Below are 19,748 nucleotides of genomic sequence, written 5' to 3'. Positions count from 1 at the left end.
ACACTGTCTTGGGACTCGAAAGCTTTGTGTGCGAGTTCCAACATCGAGAAAGACTGGAAAAGCAGAGCCCAAAACTTGTATCAGTCGTCTGCAACGCAGTTGGGGTGTCGTCAACACCGACGTTGGGCAACGAGGTCCAGCCTGTGGCTTTGCAGACAGACGGGAGATCGAGGGGCTGACTGAGACGACATCGTGCACCGGAGTGAGCAGTCGTCAGGACAGAGTCTGGAACAAGACTACAGCAGGGGACAGCTGGCTGACCCAGAGTGACGGCAGCAACGGTGACCACAAGGAGCCAAGACCAGTTTACTGATAAGGGGGAACGAAAGGCTTATCAGAGGGGTAAGTGAGTTTCTCTTAATTAGTCAACTTCAAGGCAAGGCAGAGAGAGTGGACACACTATTGTGATACATTGTCTCCATATTGTATGTATAGTGAAAAGGTTGCATGTTAATCAGTTAGGAACATGGAGGAAGAGGGTAACCTAAGTCAGTTAAGGATGCAAGAGTTGAGACATAAGTGTGAAGAGTTGGGGCTGTTACATGAAGGGTTGAATAGGAACCAGTTGATCAAAAACATAGAAGAGGCAAAGGAAGAGCAGGCTTCGCCTCTGCCAAGTGCACCAGTCATGAGCACAGATAAGAATACGACCCAAAACACTGCTGCGCGCACTGAGTCTGATACAATGGAAGAAGCACGCATGCAATTTGAACTTGAAAAGATGCGGATGCAGGTGCGCCTTGCTGAATTAGAAAATGCCAAATTGGAAATTGAGCGCAAGGGGACCAATGCAGGGTCTTTTGGTGTAGATGGGGGCATCAGAAGGATGCCGATGTACAAAGAGGGAGAAGATGTTGATGTGTTTCTCCGTGCTTTTGAGAAGATGGCGCAATTAAATGAGTGGCCAAGGGAGGTATGGGCACTACAGCTCGCTCCCTTACTGACAGGTAGAGCTAGGGAGGCATACTCAAGACTGTCACTTGAAAGTAGTAGAGTGTACGATGAAGTCAAATTAGCCATCTTGCGTAGGTATGACCTCACACCCGAGGCATATAGGGTCAAGTTCAGGGAACTGAAGGTGGATAGGGACGAGACCTATACTGAGTTTTCCGTAAAGCTGACGGACCTTCTCGGGCGGTGGCTCAAGGGGGCGGGGGCTTTAAACGATCTAGACAGACTAAAGGAGGAGATCCTAAAAGAGCAAATGCTAAAACAAGTGCCTTTTGACCTAAGGGTGTGGCTCCGAGATCATGAGCCAGATACACTGGGTGACATGGCAAGGCTTGCCGACCAGTATGTCATCAGCAGAAAAGGGGCAGGTAAACCACAGGGACACTGGGGAAAAGCAGGCCCTAATCACTCCCCTAAACCAGGTTGGAATTCGGGATCAGGAGGGGGAAAAGGAGAAAGTAAGCCAAACCCTCAACAGAATAAGAAGCAAAATGAGGATAGGGGTAACTACAGAGCAAAGGTGAGGTGTTACACCTGTGATAAGTTTGGTCATATCGCAGTAAATTGTCCAAATGCCCACAAATCTGAGGTCCAGGCAGAGAAGAAGGGGAATGACAAATCCAAGGAACACGGTCCCACCTATTTCTGTAGACCTGAGCCCCACCCCAAACTAAAACCATACATTAGTGACGCCAGACTGGGGGACAGACATGTACGTTTGCTGCGTGATTCGGGGTGCACTCATTCTCTAGCGAGAAGTGATGTTGTAGATCCTACATTCATTATCCCAGGTGAGACAGTGAAAATGAGAGGTCTCTTTAGTAAGAAAGAGGTACCGATTGCACGTGTGCATCTCATTAGTGAGCCATATGGGATCAAGAAATGGATCCGTGTTGGACTGGTAGATGAGATTGAAGTTGATGTTCTGCTTGGGAATGAGGTGCTAGATGAGAATGACCCTGACTTAGACATCCCCGACTATGTGAGTAGAAAAGAGGCAGGCTTAGTGGTAACAAGAAATCAGGCCCGTGAAAAGGAGTTAAAAGAAGAGCAAACTAGAGCAGAAGTGATCAGATCCAAAGTTCAGGTGAGGGACTTGTTCGGGGAGAATGAGCAAGGGGAGGCTGCAGATAGCGGCAACGATGATGATGAGAGAGAGGATGGTGCACATGAGGTGAATGATGTGAATGATGTGCACGATGATGATACAACTGTGGGGACAGGTGAGTCTGATACCACTAGTGACAAGGCAGCAAACGGAGGACAGCCACAAGGAGAGAAAATATTCCCCACTCACTTAGACATTGGTAGAAAGGAATTGATTCAAGCCCAACAAGATGACCCCTCATTGAAATCAGTATGGGAGAAGGTAGAAAAGAAAGAGGGAAATGAGGGAAGATGTCATTTCTATGTCGAGAATGGGGTACTCATGCGAGAGTGGTCAGGAAACTCTAAATCAGAAAGTAGTGAGGTGTACACGCAAATAGTAGTACCAAAGGGGTATAGAACAAGACTACTGGAGGTTGCCCATGACAACCTAACAGCTGGTCACCTCGGGGTAGGCAAAACACAGCAAAGATTGATGCAGAATTTTTATTGGCCTGGTATTTTCAGAGATGTGGCAGAATTTTGCAAGACTTGTGGTCCATGCCAAAAGTGTGCAAGCCAGACAAGAGGGATTAGCAGGGCAAAACTAGTCTCGGTGCCAGTCATTGGCAGCCCCTTCAGAAAGATAGCAATTGACATAGTAGGGCCACTGCCTCGTAGTAAGAAGGGAAACAGGTACATTCTTGTTGTGTGTGATTACGCAACCCGGTATCCAGAGGCAGTACCCCTCCCCTCCATTGAGGCGGAGAGAGTGGCAGACGAGCTGATAAGAATCTTTAGTAGAGTAGGGATCCCCCATGAACTCTTGTCAGACCAGGGGTCAAATTTTATGTCCCTACTCATGAAGCAGCTGTGCAGTAGTCTAGGCATTAAACAGATAAGGACCAGCCCCTACCATCCCCAGGCTAATGGCCTAGTTGAAAGATTTAATGCCACCCTGAAAGACATGCTCAAACCCTACACACTGGAGGGAAATGTGACCTGGGATGACCTCATCCCATATGTATTGTTTGCCTATCGGGAGGTTCCCCAAGAATCTACAGGGTTTTCCCCTTTTGAGCTCCTGTATGGACACAGAGTAAGAGGGCCCCTAGATGTGATCAGAGAGGCATGGTTGGGAGAGACAGTGCCAGAGGAAGGGTTAGTATCATATGTGCTAAATTGTAGGGATAGATTAGCCAACATCACAACAGCTGCCCAAAAGAACCTTGCCCAAGCCCAGAAGAGGCAGAAAGTCTGGTACGACAGGAAAGCCAGGACAAAAGACCTACAAGTAGGCGACAGAGTGTTGGTCCTCCTCCCATCAAGCAGCAACAAGCTGCTAGCCAAATGGCAAGGACCCTATCCTGTGATACAGAAATTGAGTGATGTGAATTACGTAGTTGAGATGGGGGACAAGAGGAAGAAGCATAGAGTATTTCACACAAACATGCTGCGAGTTTGGAGAGAGCGAGAGGAATGCGTGACGTACACGGATGTGGATGATGGAAATGATGACGAGTACCTAGACCAGTTTATAGAGCCATTGACACAAAGAGGGACCTCTAGTGAAGTGGAACTCCCTGACTACCTGACAACACAACAAACCCAACAATTAGGTGACGTCATTCATGACTTTACGGACATCCTAAGTGACAATCCCGGACGGACTGACAGGATTGAACACGACTTAGTGACATCCAATGACCACCCCATTAGGCAAAAGGCTTATCGACTACCTCATGCTGTGAGAGAGACAGTAAAAAGGGAGCTAGATGAAATGCTTGAGGCAGGGGTAATTTCCCATTCAGATTCCCCATATGCTAGTCCCTTAGTAATCGTAAAAAAGAAGGATGGGTCACTAAGACTTTGCGTCGATTACCGAAAGCTTAATCAGGTGACAGAGTTTGACGCCTACCCTATGCCCAACATTGAGGCTATCATTGATGAGTTGGGGAAAGCCAAATTCATGACAACCATAGATCTAACCAAGGGATATTGGCAAGTCCCTCTCACAAAAGAAGCAAGGAAGAAATCTGCTTTCATAACCCCATTTGGCCTTTTCGAGTTTAATGTCATGCCATTTGGCATGCAAGGCGCGCCAGCAACTTTTCAGAGGTTGGTGGACCAGGTGCTGCGCGGCGTGAATGAATTTGCGACAGCATACATAGATGATATCATCATCTACAGCGAGTCATGGGATGAACATCTTGCTCATGTGCGGGAGGTGCTTGGTAGACTGCGAGCGGCTGGCTTGACAGCAAAACCGAGCAAATGCAAGTTTGCACGAAAAGAGGTATTATACCTTGGCTTTGTTTTGGGTGAGGGATGTGTCAAGCCAGAGCCTGCGAAGATTGACGCAGTTGTGAATTTCCCTCAACCAGTCACAAAAACTGACGTGCGCGCATTTCTAGGACTGACTGGATACTACCGTAAATTCATCCCTAACTACAGCAAAGTGGCAGCCCCACTCTCAGATCTCACTCGCAAGAACGAACCAAGGTTAGTTAGGTGGAACAGCAAGTGCAGTGAAGCACTGGAGGTACTCAAACATGCACTAGTGAAATACCCTGTGCTTAGAAACCCTGACTTTGAGAAAGAGTTCATTGTACAGGTTGATGCATCTGACAGAGGTATTGGGGCAGTGCTCAGTCAGAAAGATGAGAAAGGGGAAGAGCACCCCATAGCCTACATCAGCAAAAAGTTGCTACCAAGGGAACAAAGGTACGCCACGATTGAGAAGGAATGCCTGGCAATCGTGTGGGCTATCCAAAAGTTTCAGCCGTACCTGTTTGGGAGGAAGTTCCTTGTACAGACAGATCACAATCCACTCCGATGGCTCCATCAGATGCAGAACCATAATGCTAGGTTAATGAGATGGTGTCTACAGCTGCAGGCTTACCCCATGCGTGTAGAACACAGAAGCGGGGCTAAAAATGGAAATGCGGACGGTCTGTCACGCATGTAAGCTGTGACTATTATGCAATTATAGCTACTCCTAGTTGTGAGGAATTTGCTCTCTGGTAATAGAATTATGAGAAAATGTATGTTAATGCCTTGTATCTCAGTCATGATAATGATGTTGGTAGAGAACATAATATAGTCCTGTATAATATGTTAACATCACAAGTTAACCCTCTGCCTTGCTGTTGACTATAAGAGAACTCTCTACCCGAAAACCCCTTTACCTAACGATGTGAATTTGAATTTCATCATCACTTGGACACTAAATACCGTTAGGCCAAGAAGAAGGATTCCATAAGCATGGATGCCGGACTGTAAATATTTGAACGGCTGCAAGATGAACGCTAAGAAGTTTAGTGAACATTGTTCCTGTGGCCAGGATTGAGTTGTCATCATTCTACACATTGAATAATGCACTACTTGTATAAATGATTTGAATTTTGATTAATCACTATCCAAAGAATTATGCACTTAATGTGGAAGGAAAGTGGCGATTCAAATGCTACTCGCTCACAGCTGGCTCTCATTTTGCAGGTAGAGATGAACATTTATAATTACCATGTGTATTCTGAGCATTTTCAAGTATGATAGTATGATGTGCCCATAACACATATATTGAGCAAGTACAAAACATGGTTTGAATTTCTGACAGTTCAGTTGGTCAGATGACAAAATAATAATGAATGTGTGTAAATAAGTATAATTACTTTATGTTTAATTCTCTCAACAGGGAGCAGAATTATCTCTTGGTGTACAAGATGAATTTAATGTGACTTTGACGCATAATCATTGGTTAATGGAAATGGGTATATGAAAAAGAATGTTGATCTTTATCATTCCACCCCATTTACATTATCTTAAGGAGGGGGAAGTTTGTGACAGAGCGAGTGGATCAATCCTGTGTCATACATGCACCACAAATTGATGATATTGAATAGACATTTCATTTTACAGCATATAGTTAGTGCATCAATACTGCAGCCGCCATATTGGCTCTATGGTATAAAAGGTGATCATTCAGCAGAAAACTGTTTTCTCCTTTGCAAACCATAACATTAAGGGATACAAAGAAATTGTTGAGTTCGCAAACCATAATATAAAGAAATATAAAGAAGATGTTGAGTCTTTGGAAATTTGTGGAAAGTTTCGGCTGTTTCCCCAGTACAGACTGTTACAATCAAATATATAAGAAATGTCGAGTCTGGGGAAACTTATGGAAAGTTTTGGGAAGGGTGCTAGCCCCAGAGAGGAGGGAGAAGCACCACACATATATACATGGGATTTTCCATCATGACCAGCCAGGTGGTAGTGGACAGTCGCTAAGACAAAGTAGAGTGTAGTCTAGTGGTCAGCCTGATGGTCACTTTTGAACAGGCATGATCATGGCCTAAAGCCATGTAACCGACAACTGATTGGAGGATGGTTTGCATAAATTATTAAGGGGTGGAGCATGTAAATGCTATTATATTCATTATGTTGTTGCTAGGTGTTGCTAGGTGGTGCTAGACAAAATTTTCCATAGCACCATGTGCTGCACCCTCAGAATCATTATAAATAGAATGATTTTGTTCTTTGAAGTTAGTTGATTCGAGCATTCATGTATTCATCGGTCACTCATTGAGTGGGAGATACCCACTCTCTTATACCGCACCGGAAGACTTGTGAACTTCATCTACAAGACAATAAACGACCATCTTTGTACATATTGTACATCACTGTCTGCTTCGAAGTTCTTCAAAGTGTCATCGTGTGGTTGTTGAGCGTGAAAGGTACGCCAGTGTGCTGAGAATGCGGCATTGCTGAAAACCATCCAGTTACATATATATATATAGGTATTTGATTGCCCATAAGCGAAATTGAATGACTGAAATACCCCTTTCGCCAGTGCTGGCGAATTTGAATGACTGAAGAGCACGCGCCAATTTGAATGCCCGTTTTACGAGTTCGAAAGGCACACGTTATGTGCAAATCTCATTGATCGGAATGCTAAATTGAACGAACAACTTGCAATTTTGAATGACAGAATGTGCAGTGATGAGGATTTTCGCTAAATTGAATGAACCTTTTATCAAATGGACTGACAAAAGTGCGAAATTGGCCGGTAAAACCTATACTAAAGATAATATTTCGTTCATTCATGCTTTTGCAATTAATAGTCAGTTTTATAGCACTCTTTTGGGCCACGCCGTATTCAAGCATAAATACTGAGTTGTCTCATATAACCAAACGAATACTGTAACCAATTCTTCTTTCACTCGATCACTGTACGAACCTGCCGACCCGTTCGATGCAAGATCTTACACAGATCGAGTCATGTCGAGCTGGTCTAAGAAGTCTAGTAGAAATCGAGTATTGACTGTGTAGCGATCGTGTATTGATTGTGTGTAGATCGGGATGTTCGAGTAGAGATCTGTGTGGTTGTCGAGGAGAGATTCTGGAGATGTCGGGAATGGTCGGATGTGGATCGTAAAAGATCGAATAGCGGTCGGCAAGGGATCGTGTTGAAAGACGATCGAGCATTTGGTCGGGATTGGTCTGGTAAAAATAGGTGATCGGGATTGATCTCGCTTGATCGAGTTGATCTGATCGGCAGTGGGAACAGACCAATCCCGACCAAATGCTCGATCGTCTTTCAACACGATCCCTTGCCGACCGCTATTCGATCTTTTACGATCCACATCCGACCATTCCCGACATCTCCAGAATCTCTCCTCGACAACCACACAGATCTCTACTCGAACATCCCGATCTACACACAATCAATACACGATAGCTACACGGTCAATACTCGATTTCTACTAGACTTCTTAGACCAGCTCGACATGACTCGATCTGTGTAAGATCTTGCATCGAACGGGTCGGCAGGTTCGTACAGTGATCGAGTGAAAGAAGAATTGGTTACAGTATTCGTTTGGTTATATGAGACAACTCAGTATTTATGCTTGAACACGGCGTGGCCCAAAAGAGTGCTATAAAACTGACTATTAATTGCAAAAGCATGAATGAACGAAAGATTATCTTTAGTATAGGTTTTACCGGCCAATTTCGCACTTTTGTCAGTCCATTTGATAAAAGGTTCATTCAATTTAGCGAAAATCCTCATCACTGCACATTCTGTCATTCAAAATTGCAAGTTGTTCGTTCAATTTAGCATTCCGATCAATGAGATTTGCACATAACGTGTGCCTTTCGAATTCGTAAAACGGGCATTCAAATTGGCACGTGCTCTTCAGTCATTCAAATTCGCCAGCACTGGCGAAAGGGGTATTTCAGTCATTCAATTTCGCTTATGGGCAATCAAATTCCTATATATATATAACATAATCATTGAAATTTACGTCATGTTATTTCTTTTTTGAAAAGGTGATAACATTTAAACGCGTATTTCTATGTGACTTATTGTTTTCATCCACGCACTGTTAAGCAGTAAAAGTGTCGTATTTTTGACCATATCATATAACTCGAGTTTGCTGTTCTGTAACGCCCTTTTTCTTTCATACATGACATTTTAGGCCTACATGTACCAATACTCTAGTTTAACTTCATCTTCTTACAGTCATGACGGCACAAGTTAGATACAGACGTATTTCTCAAGGGGACAGAAAAAGAATTATAGGAATATTTGATGATCATAACCTTGACTTCCTACAACTGGCCGACACACGGAATAAAGCGCTCAACGGCGAGATAAGTTGTGGCCATGCACAGGTTGCACTATCTTCGGACTTGAAGAGACACTAAGCACATTAAAGAAAGAAAAAATGTTGCCAAAATCTCCGAAATGAGTACGAAAATATGAAATGTAATGACGCTTGGAAAACAATAACTATGTTAAGAAAATAAAGAAAGAAGCAAACCATAAGCATGCGTGCTAAATTGACTGCAAAAGATGTTAAATTGATTGCCAAAAAATGAATTGGAATGAACGAGAGCAGCATGTCCGTGATCACGTGACTATATCATAGTAAAATGAATGAGCGAATAACCAAATGGTGCTTGTTTTACGAATTTCAATTGAAAAAGTGTTAATTAGAATGAGGCTAAAGGTAATTTGAATGCTCCAAAATTAATTTGAATGAAGAGATCATAAAATTGAACTACCGAACATGTCATCTATGGTATATTTTGCTAAATTGAATGCAGCAATTAGGAATTGGACTGACAAAAGTGCGAAATTGGCCGGGAAAACCTATAGTTGATAGAAGAACACTTCCTATTTTGAAACCACAATCATCAATTCTCGTGCAGGCGTTTCGATTCTATTCATTTTTCCTGAAAAAAAAAAAGATGACAAAGACTGATCACTACTGTTTGTGAGCCCAAAAAGGTATATACAAAAAATGCATTCGGTTGTATTCATTCATTTTATCCGTTTTCAGTAGCTATTTTTGACGCATTCGTTATCAGTTTTTACGGCTTCACTATCGCTCAGTCAAGTAGGATATCAGTGCCCAAAGTTACAGATTTTGTAAATCACAAATTTTCATGGAGATCAAAGCGCCTGCACAAAGATTGATTATCATTGTGTCAAATAAAATTTGAGGTGTTCTTTCTATTGAATAATGTAACGATTTCATTCAGTCGCTCATATCTTTTTAAATAAGAGACAGTTTTGTAGCACTCTGTCTGCCGGGACACCATGTATGATATAATAGGTTCGTTCATATGGATTCGATATTTGCAGTGGATGTGAAGAATAACAAATCTAAGTTTGATGTCTCATAAAAAAAAAAAAAATGTTACACCGCCACGCTTCGTAAGTGCATTACATATAGGTGGGCTGAAATTAATTTGGTTTAAAATGAAACATAGGCCTATATGCCCATAAATGCACCATTATATAGAGTTGAAAAAAAAATTGACTATTGTACAACCCTAATGAGTCGTGTTATCTTTGTCATTATTGTTCTCATTACTAAAGAATGAAAAAGTGAATGAAAATATGTATGTAGTCATTGATAAAGTATAGGCCCAAGAGCGTGTAAAAGAAAATATATGTATCATTAATTTCTAAATTCATGAACATGATGAAGTGTGCTGATATGTGGAACAGAGTACATTATTATGAAAATAAAACAATATAACATTTTACACTAGCAAGATGAAAATCTTGGTTGTTTATTTTTTTGTCAACTCAGCCAATCGATATCAAGGTGGACTTCAAGCAATGTACATACAACTCTCAATAAAAAAAAAAAAACCTTATTAAGCGAAGCAAAAGTGTAACATCTACGTAAATAAAAGTAAAGTAAGTCACTGAGCATTTATGAATCTATGTTACAAATACTGTTTTAACACGTCACGTAAGAAATAGATTTTATATCAACGTAACCAACTTCAACTTTGAAACAGACAAGCTAGCAAAAGAATTCAAGAAACATTTCTCAGTTTATAAGTAAAGCAGATAATCTAGAAAATTTCTTTTCACGTTACAGTCATATTGCCAGAATATCGAATTTTTCTCAGTTTCAGTAGTGTTTCCTTTCTTTCTTCTGGTATATTTGTCTGGAGAGTCTAATTCTGCCATGTCTGCTGTCTAGGGTTTGTTGTCTTTTCCCTCTTCGTGGCCCTTTTCTTTTCTTCAGTGGGCCAGGAGTGGCTGAAGATACTGACGACATTTAACTTTTTAACGTGACCAAGGACTTCATATATTTTTTCTTAATACCTGAACAATAAATGAGTACTAAGAAAGTACGTCTGCACCTGCTGCAACCACTGTCAAAAAGTGCTCGGTATTTGATCGAGTGCCGGTCGAAGCATGATCGAGTTTAGTCGAGTATCAATCGATAGCAGTCCTGTATCGGTCGTGTAGCGGTCGAGTTATTCATGAAACTGATGAATCCTGGATCGAGATGATCTGAAATCAATCGTGTAGCATTCGAGTATAACTCGAGATGATCGGGAACTGAGCTCGGGGAAAAATCGGTCCCGACCACACTAGATTTCTATACGACCGATTCCCGATCAGCTCGATCTCTTCTCGATCACTACCCGAGCTGCTGGTGTTCGGGCTTCCTACTCGAATATTTTGGACATGTCCAAAATTATCGTGAAGGAAGCAGGAGCGATGCCGATCAAGGTAGATCGACCCCGAATACCAATGCCGAGCGAGCCCGACCAGGCTAAAAAAGCTTGATCGGGATTGATCGAGTTGATCTGATCGGCAGTGGGAACGTACCATTTGTAATGGTGGTCTGAATACTCGTGGTGATCGCACTAGATCGTATCAGATCCTGCCAAGCGGTGACAATCGCGTTGAAAATTATCTACGATCACCACGATTATTCCACGATCCAGAATACAGTTCCAGTCATGGCGCAAATTGTGATATACTAAACAAATATCACATGTAAGATCGGCTAAACTGATGTCCTGATCGTGGCGTGCGTATAGCGGATCGACATTATAAATTATACTATAGTGGGAACTAGCCATTAGATCTACATCTTTCTTGTTGGTTACAGGGACGGACAAGTTCACCTTCATAAACATAAGGATTGAGAGAATGCATGTACATTAGTAGAACACATCAGTGAAAGTTTGAGGAAAATTGGACAATCGATGCAAAAGTTATGAATTCTTAAAATTTTTGTGTTGGAACCGCTGGATGAGGAGACTACTACAGCTTGTGAGTCATATGCGTACAACAGTATAAAGAAAATGTAAAGAAAATTAAACATATTTTCACTTTTTTCGCATAATAAAAGAGCACTTGACTTGCCTCTTTCCAAAGGCAGGGGGAATGATATTACCCCTAACATAATGTCGGTAACGAGTCAAGGGAATGTGTACTTTTTTCAAAAGATGAAATTTTGTGAAATTCTCTTTGTATTTTCCTTATATTGTTGTACGCATGTGACATCTAAGTTATTCATACAATGCAGTAGTCTTCTCATCCAGTGGTTACTGCATTAAAACTTCAAAAATTCATAACTTTTGAACGGATTGTCCGATTTTCCTCAAACTTTCAATGATGTGTTCTGCTAATATTGCTACATTCTCTCAATCCTTATATATGTTTATGAAGGTGAACTTGTCCTTTAAGGGGCTATGAACAATGATACTGCGTAATTATCACAAATTGCGTCACCTGATGATATGCCTCAGGGACGGATCCAGGAATTTCTTAAAGGGGGCCGGGGGCGCAATGCAATGGCTCGTAATGACTTGATTCATAACCTTTCTCAGAAAGAGTTTCAGTTATCAAATTTTTATCTTCTAAACTACATGTACATCAAGATTACCCACTTACATGAATAAATTGAGCCACATTATCCCAGCCCTATGTTCTCTTTAGTGCTGCCAGTTGACAAATGCATGTAACATTCAATTTCTGCACGTTATTATGCAAAAAGCATAACAGTGTCTTTTCACTAAGCTTTCATGCAGCCTTCAATCTTTCACCATAGAGAAACTCCGACTCCATGAATCTGAGTACTGAAGTCGTGCATTTTCAGACACATGCCCAAAACATGGGAAAGAAACAAAATAAAAAAGGAGGAAAATCTATAATTCTCGCGAAGTTTCCATGCAGAGGTCTAAATAGCGATAGCCATTTTACAGATTTGTGTCCTTCTCCCAACCCCTCCCAACTCTAGTTTCAGTTGGTTTTTGCAAGAAGCCTAATGACGTCATCAATGGTGAATGGATGGTTAATGACACGAGGTACGGGTCAAACATCACTGCGAAGTGTGCATCAGGCTTTGCCCTGAAAGACATCGCAACTCAACAATGTCTTGAAGGCCAGGGCACCATGTATAAACCCGAGTGGACTAGACCAGCGCCCCTTTGTCAACCCATATCACCAGGTAGGGACAATTTGATTAAAATGATAATAATAATGTCAAAGATAATAAATCTGCTCTTAATTCTCTTTTCGATTATTGTCGTATGTGGCATCTCACAGTTAACACATCTAAAACAAAGATTTTGATTTTTTCACGTGGTAAGATTAGAAATTCTCCAAAGTTTATGTTTGGTGGTGAAGAGTTAAGTATTTGCTACGATTATACTTATTTGGGTATTACTTTTAATTAAATAATTTATTTAAGAAGGCTATTGATAAACAGGTTTGCCAAGCATCACGGGCTGCCTACGCTATGAAAATGAAATTGGAGTCCTTATGTCTACCACTTGACTTACAATTACAGTTGTTTGATCAATTGGTCCTGCCTATATTATTATATGGATGCGAGATCTGGGGATTTGAAAAGTTAACACAGATTGAAAATTTTTATTTGAAATTTTGTAAAAGTCTTCTTGGTGTGCATAGGAAGACCCCTAACTGCATTGTTTATGGTGAATTGGGGAGATATAAATTAGAGTATATTGTTGCAAGTCGTATGCTTATGTTTTGGTATAGGATAGTTCATGGAAAGCAAGGTAAACTGGCTAGCATAATGTATTCGTTTTATTTTTCTCTTTTTGAAACTGGTACTTACATCCTGCCATGGCTTGGGAAGATTAAAAGTATTTTTGATAGTTTAGGATTTTCATACATTTGGGATAACCAAGCACAGGATATGGAGTTTTCTGTGTTTAAGAAAATTGTGTCGCAGAGGTTGAATGATACACGCCAACAAGTTTGGCATAACGATATAAATGTGAATTCTCAATGTATTGTGTATCGAATATATAAGCAAAAGTTAGTGTTTGAAGATTATTTGGTGCACCTTAATCCATGTGATAGAAATTTTTTTATAAGCTCCCTATAGTGACTGGAAGGTATGCAAATATTCCTCGAGAGGATCGAATATGTCAATGTTGCTCCCTGAATCAGATCGGGGATGAATTTCATTATTTGTTTCAGTGTCCAATATTTGAAAATGATCGTAAACAAGCCATGAAGAATTTTTTTTTGGAAACGACCTAATGTATATAAAATGGATCTTTTATTTAACCACTCTACGTAAACAGTGTTGTTGAAATCAGTAAAGTTTTGTAAGGTAATTGTAGAATTTTTTGATAAACTTTGAAAAGATTTTCTTGCGTGTGATTATGAGCATTTATAAATTAACCCTGTTAGAGGGTGATGTTTTTTCTTTTTTTTTTTTAGCTCACATGTATTGCAGGCACAGTGCCTGTTCTGGAAAGTAGATAGTCTGATGTATTCGTATATTCATCTCTATTCCATGTACATGTATATATCTTCATTGCATGTTTAGTTTGTCATTTAGATTGTTATTCTTGCCAGTTTGTATCCTACATGTATTTATTTTTTACTCACATACCCCAGGAGGGTGATTGAGTTAATAAACTACAAACAAACTACTACAAACTGCAGGTCAAATAACCCAAGTGTATAGTAACTGTTCTAACGTAGGGGATGCAAGTGAACAGGTTCCGTTACTCTAATGTCGAGCAATAACTATTTCTCATGAACTTCAAGTAAACAGTGGTTATTGACTTTATTATTGTAATGCTACATGCAAGGGCTCCTTGAGTTGGTGTCGAATTCCCTGTAACGACCAGATAAAAATATGATTTATTTGTGGATTGTAGATATTGAATTTAATTAGCCAACTTTTGACAAGGTAACTTACACGGTCAAAGAAATGTGGATGAACATGCTGTAGACTACTACATTTTTAGGCATAAAAGGCCAAGAGAATTCATTTTCAAGGAAATATTTCTAGTATATTCCCTCTTTATATTCAGAATGCTTCATCTTTTGAATCATTTAAAATTCTTCTCAAAACTCACCTGTTTAATCAGTTGTATATTTTTTTTTTCGTGGAGGCGCACACAGTCAGTTATTAAACACTGTATCATTGTATCACATGTATTTTTTTTTCTTCTTTTGTTACTGTTATGCTGGTTCTGCTAATGTTTTGTGTTTTCTAGTCTTTTTGTATATGAATAGCATCAAAGCGCTTAGAAACACCGGTATGAAGCGCCATATAAATGCAATTATTATTATTATTATTATTATTATTACTACTACTACTACTACTACTATTATCATTATTATTATCACTATACATGGGCAACAACAACATGAAAACAAAGCAAAAAACTGCACAACTCGGGACTTGATCATACCCAGAAGTACTGCGTAGTAAATTTTGATATTATGGAGAACAAATTTTTGGAAATATTTGGAAAAACAGTGTACTTGCTGTACTTTGTTTAGTGTTATGTTACTTGTCCTTTAGTTATGTATACATATTTATTTTCCTTTACATGTGAAATTTGTAATGGAGACTGTTGCAAAGATTTTTATGCCGTAGTGCATGACAATAAACGATCTGAATCTGAATCTGAATCTGAAATGATTGACGGGCCTGCCCCACACTTGAATTTGTCAATTGGGATTAGGATATGATAAATAAAGTGAGTGTGTAAGATAATACAGCATTCCAGTCGACTGATGCATGCAACAGGTGATTGCTGCAGCTTTTAGGATGTCTAAAAGTTTTGCTTGTTTTGCTTCAATGTTTTTGAAATGTAGGAGAACCAATAGACGGTGATAACAGTGGTCGGCCTAAGAGGAAAATACCATATTGGGCCATTCTGATTCCAGTCCTTCTCCTCATCATCATCTTCTCAGTAGCCACCTACAAGTGAGGCACTCTTTTCCTGCTGTGGTAGTTTTCCATGATTAAAAGCTACAGATTTATTCCAGTTCTATTCCAAAACGTTCTGAACGGCTTCCTTTCATGGATCAACAAATTGTTAAGGGGGAGGGGGACACTTGATTTTGATTGATGTTAATTTTATTTCTGAATTCCTTTTTCATACATAAATGAAATACAAAGTCAATTGAACAAACTAATTGAGCACAGTATAATTACTTTTTTTTTTCCCCGGACACAATGCAAAATGAAAATAAACAAACTATATTTTGTGCATACATTATGCAAGCATAAGTTACAGTGATATCTATTGCTTAAAGACAAATTAGGCAATTCTTGATATACAGAAATTCAGGAGACCATCATCTTAAGCAAACGCTTGACGAGGACAATGACTTCAGAAATGATTGTCTAAATAATACAACATTTTAAGAATATGACATAATAATAGGTCACCACTCATTGCGTGGCGATAAAGAGAAAGGGAGTGAAGAATGAGGGGAAGTAGTGCAGTGGTGCATTGTGCAAGATTTGAAGTGTTTGCGTGGAAATGAGTTGTGAATATGTGTTAATGTTCATGAATGTTTGTTGTGTATATACGGTCAGTTCGGAGCCCTTACTTTAACAATGGAAATGAAGAAAAAAAAAAACAAGATAAAAAGTATCATGTTCTAATATTCGGATACATATTGAGTTTAACATCATATCTTTAAGCTGTCTTTAATTAAATAAATAGATCTACATTGTCTAAGGTTATCTGGTAAAAAATTCCAAACATCAGGGCCATGATGTTTTAAGGATTTTTGTGCTAAAACAATTCTTGAGTTTTCAAGATGACAATCAGATGAACGGCGAGTTGGGTAAGAATGAGTATTGAAATTAGGAATTAGGAAATCATTGAACACCGAGTGACCGTCGTTGGTTGAACGCGTATTTGTGCATAAAAATTGCCGTTTGGAAAGTATGAATCTCATTAATCTTCAATGTTTTTAATTGAGAAAACAATGGGTCAGAGGGAGATAAGTTGTGGGCGTTTGTAATCAACCGCATAGCTCGTTTTTGTAAAAGTAATATTGAATTTGTTTTAGTTGTACCACAATTTCCCCACACAATAATACAATACGTGATATAGGGTAACATCAAAGCATTATAAACAAAGATTTTTGAGAAACCAAATTTCTCATAATAGGTAGTATAAAATTGCGATGCATCTCGAAACTGAAGTATGAGCATTGTGTATATGATCATTCCATTACAAATTTGAATCAATGGCAATACATAAGAATTTAGCAGATGTCTTTTCAACAATTGGCTGTCCATCACTATAATATACAATAATCACAACAATTGATATAAAAAAAAATATGAAGCTTAAATCTAACAAAATTTGTCTTAGAAATATTAAGTGTCAGTTTATTACATAAAAACCATTGGGATATATTACTTATTTCCAAATTTATTGTGGTAATAAGACTTTCAAATACTTTATGAGCAAAAAGTATAAAACTAAGAATCGATGATGAATTTATGATAGAGGACCCAGTATGGATCCTTGGGGGACATGTAATATTGGATTTGGAGGATTCTGAGGAATGAAATGCTACATACATTGTATTGTTTTCTGTTGGATAAATAATCACAAATCCAGGATAGGGCGACACGTCGGATACCATATCTCATCAGTTTATTAATCAAAATGTCATGGTTAATGGTGTCAAATGCCATGGACAAATCCATAAAAACGCCAATTAGATGCTCTTTATTCGCAAAATATTCTGTCACCTTATTAAGTAATTGGACAATAGCATAATCGGCAGAGTGTTGTTGTTGTTGTTTTTTTTTTCTGAATCCGAATTGGTTAGGGACAAGCAAATGATTGGTATTTAGGAAAATATACAACCGTTTATGAATAACTTTCTCTTTCTGGCACTCCTGTATGCTGCGCTTTTCTACTTTGCAATTCAATCACCTTTTTACAGCATGTGGAAAATTGTCCACAACTCATAACCAATTGATAATCGTCCTCTTAAAGTTCACGTAGTTTCAAAAGCTTTTCCTCACTCCCTTCCCGAATTTGATGTTTCCACTACTCACTATGCTAGTAAATCTTTAATTATTGATCGTAAATCTATACATTTACGTGATTTTAAAATTATATGTTTGTTCCCACATCATGGTGACATTTTAATGAAAAACAAATGTCACAAATTAGCCGTTGAAATCTGGACAGGGGTTAGCTAGGACATCAACCAGATTTTACAAAAAAAAAAAAACGAAAAAAACAAAACAGTTGAAATATTCTTCGGCCATATTGTCATTCGCAGTTTTCTCGGCCCAAGTAACTGCAACTTTATGAGGATACCGTAGGCCTACTGATTGATTTCTTATTGAAAAGTAATGTTACCGTCTTTTTAATGCTATATTAAGTTTCTCTTTATTCGATGTAGATCCCACTTCCCTCTGCTCTTGTAATGTGCAAAAACGTGCTAATTCACACTTACCACTGCAGTGAACCATGTTTCTCATATAAAGGAGCTGATTTCACATGGGTATTTCACTAACGCATTGCATTTTGGTTGTGCTTTAATGTAGGTTCAACATCCGGTCAAGCCTGATGTCAAGAGTCATCACCGAACTGGATCACGGCAAGGTAATATCATCTTCATTGAAAGATGATTAAAAAACCACTAAAAAGTCATCGCGGACTCATGGGCATAATACAAGCAGCAAAATTATAGGAAATAACCCTCTCTCGGCTGCAATAATTATTATTACGAAATCTGTAAGCATATTACACCCACTCCTCTATACAGTTTATTACAAAATCGGTATATAAGGATCTCTCCTCCATTCTGTTGTCGAATTTTTATCAATTGATTAGAAATATATAACAGAACTGTAGAGTTCCTTAGAATTGGTGAAATATAAGTTAGATATGCGCAGGTAATTTCAAAGTTTACATAATTTTTATATAAGAACAGATAGGGTACCGAACTGGATCACGGCAAGGTAATATCATCTTCATTGAAAGATGATTAAAAAACCACTAAAAAGTCATCGCGGACTCATGGGCATAATACAAGCAGCAAAATTATAGGAAATAACCCTCTCTCGGCTGCAATAATTATTATTACGAAATCTGTAAGCATATTACACCCACTCCTCTATACAGTTTATTACAAAATCGGTATATAAGGATCTCTCCTCCATTCTGTTGTCGAATTTTTATCAATTGATTAGAAATATATAACAGAACTGTAGAGTTCCTTAGAATTGGTGAAATATAAGTTAGATATGCGCAGGTAATTTCAAAGTTTACATAATTTTTATATAAGAACAGATAGGGTACAATCAAACAATATGTAAATAATATGAGATGTCGAGATAACTCGCATTTATCTAGTTGGCTTTCTCGAAAATAGTTGTTGGTATTTGGGTGGGTTTTTTTTTTTAATGAATAGAAAGAAATGAAACTTTATATGAATATACATGTATATCAAATGTTTATGCAATATATTAAAAGTTTTATAGTTCATACTTTGTGCTCATTACGGTCTGCAATATTGTTCTGCATGTACGTCACCAATAATCCTTTGCATCCCATTTCCATTGAGAGGTACTCTTTGCATCAAGCTAACAAAAAATATATGAAAACGTGAAAGTCACTGAGATTTCATTATTACAGTTGCCATTACTTTTGAGTAAGGCAGAATGCTGCCCGTCGACTGATCAATCTCTCTATTTACTTAATTTGTTCACATATTATCAGAAAGGAGCAGGGATCGAGGGGAGGGAAATGGAGAGGTACTTCCAATGCAACAGACCGTTGATCAAGAGATGCCTCATGACAACGATCCAAACAACGTATTGCCCATCTCGGGAAAATCAGGTGGACATAGGTCATCCTTTGCCTGCGCATGAGGTCAGCAAAGACATGAGGATCTCGATCACCCCTCCAAGCTATGGACCGCTGAGCAACATTATATGGCTGTGACTCCACTTTGTCTGACTATCAGAGATTGAGTTGAGTTTATTTATTTAACCACGGTAAAAAGCTTGCTATCAGCTTAAAGGTTTTTTCAGCAAGGCCGTGAAATGATAACAAAAACATCTATAGAAATCATTCAATGTAGAGAATGCAAATAAAAACTTGAAATAATCATTATAACGAAC

At 39.0% G+C, this 19,748-nt stretch overlaps 1 protein-coding gene across 1 annotated transcript; it reads left to right on the top strand.

The window, feature by feature from the left end:
- Positions 1–466: 466 nt before the first annotated feature.
- LOC140240584 (uncharacterized) lies at positions 467–19,569 on the top strand. Its single transcript, XM_072320345.1, has 5 exons — positions 467–4,988; positions 12,600–12,809; positions 15,452–15,563; positions 18,168–18,225; positions 19,345–19,569. The coding sequence occupies exons 1-5, from the start codon at positions 467–469 to the stop codon at positions 19,567–19,569; spliced, it is 5,127 nt and encodes a 1,708-aa protein (XP_072176446.1).
- The last annotated feature ends 179 nt before the right edge of the window (positions 19,570–19,748 follow it).

This window comes from Diadema setosum, chromosome 17 (genome assembly GCF_964275005.1).
Source record: "Diadema setosum chromosome 17, eeDiaSeto1, whole genome shotgun sequence".
NCBI classification, from domain to species: domain Eukaryota; kingdom Metazoa; phylum Echinodermata; class Echinoidea; order Diadematoida; family Diadematidae; genus Diadema; species Diadema setosum.
Note: the sequence above shows the minus strand (reverse complement) of the source record. Positions and strands in the feature narration are given on the sequence as shown.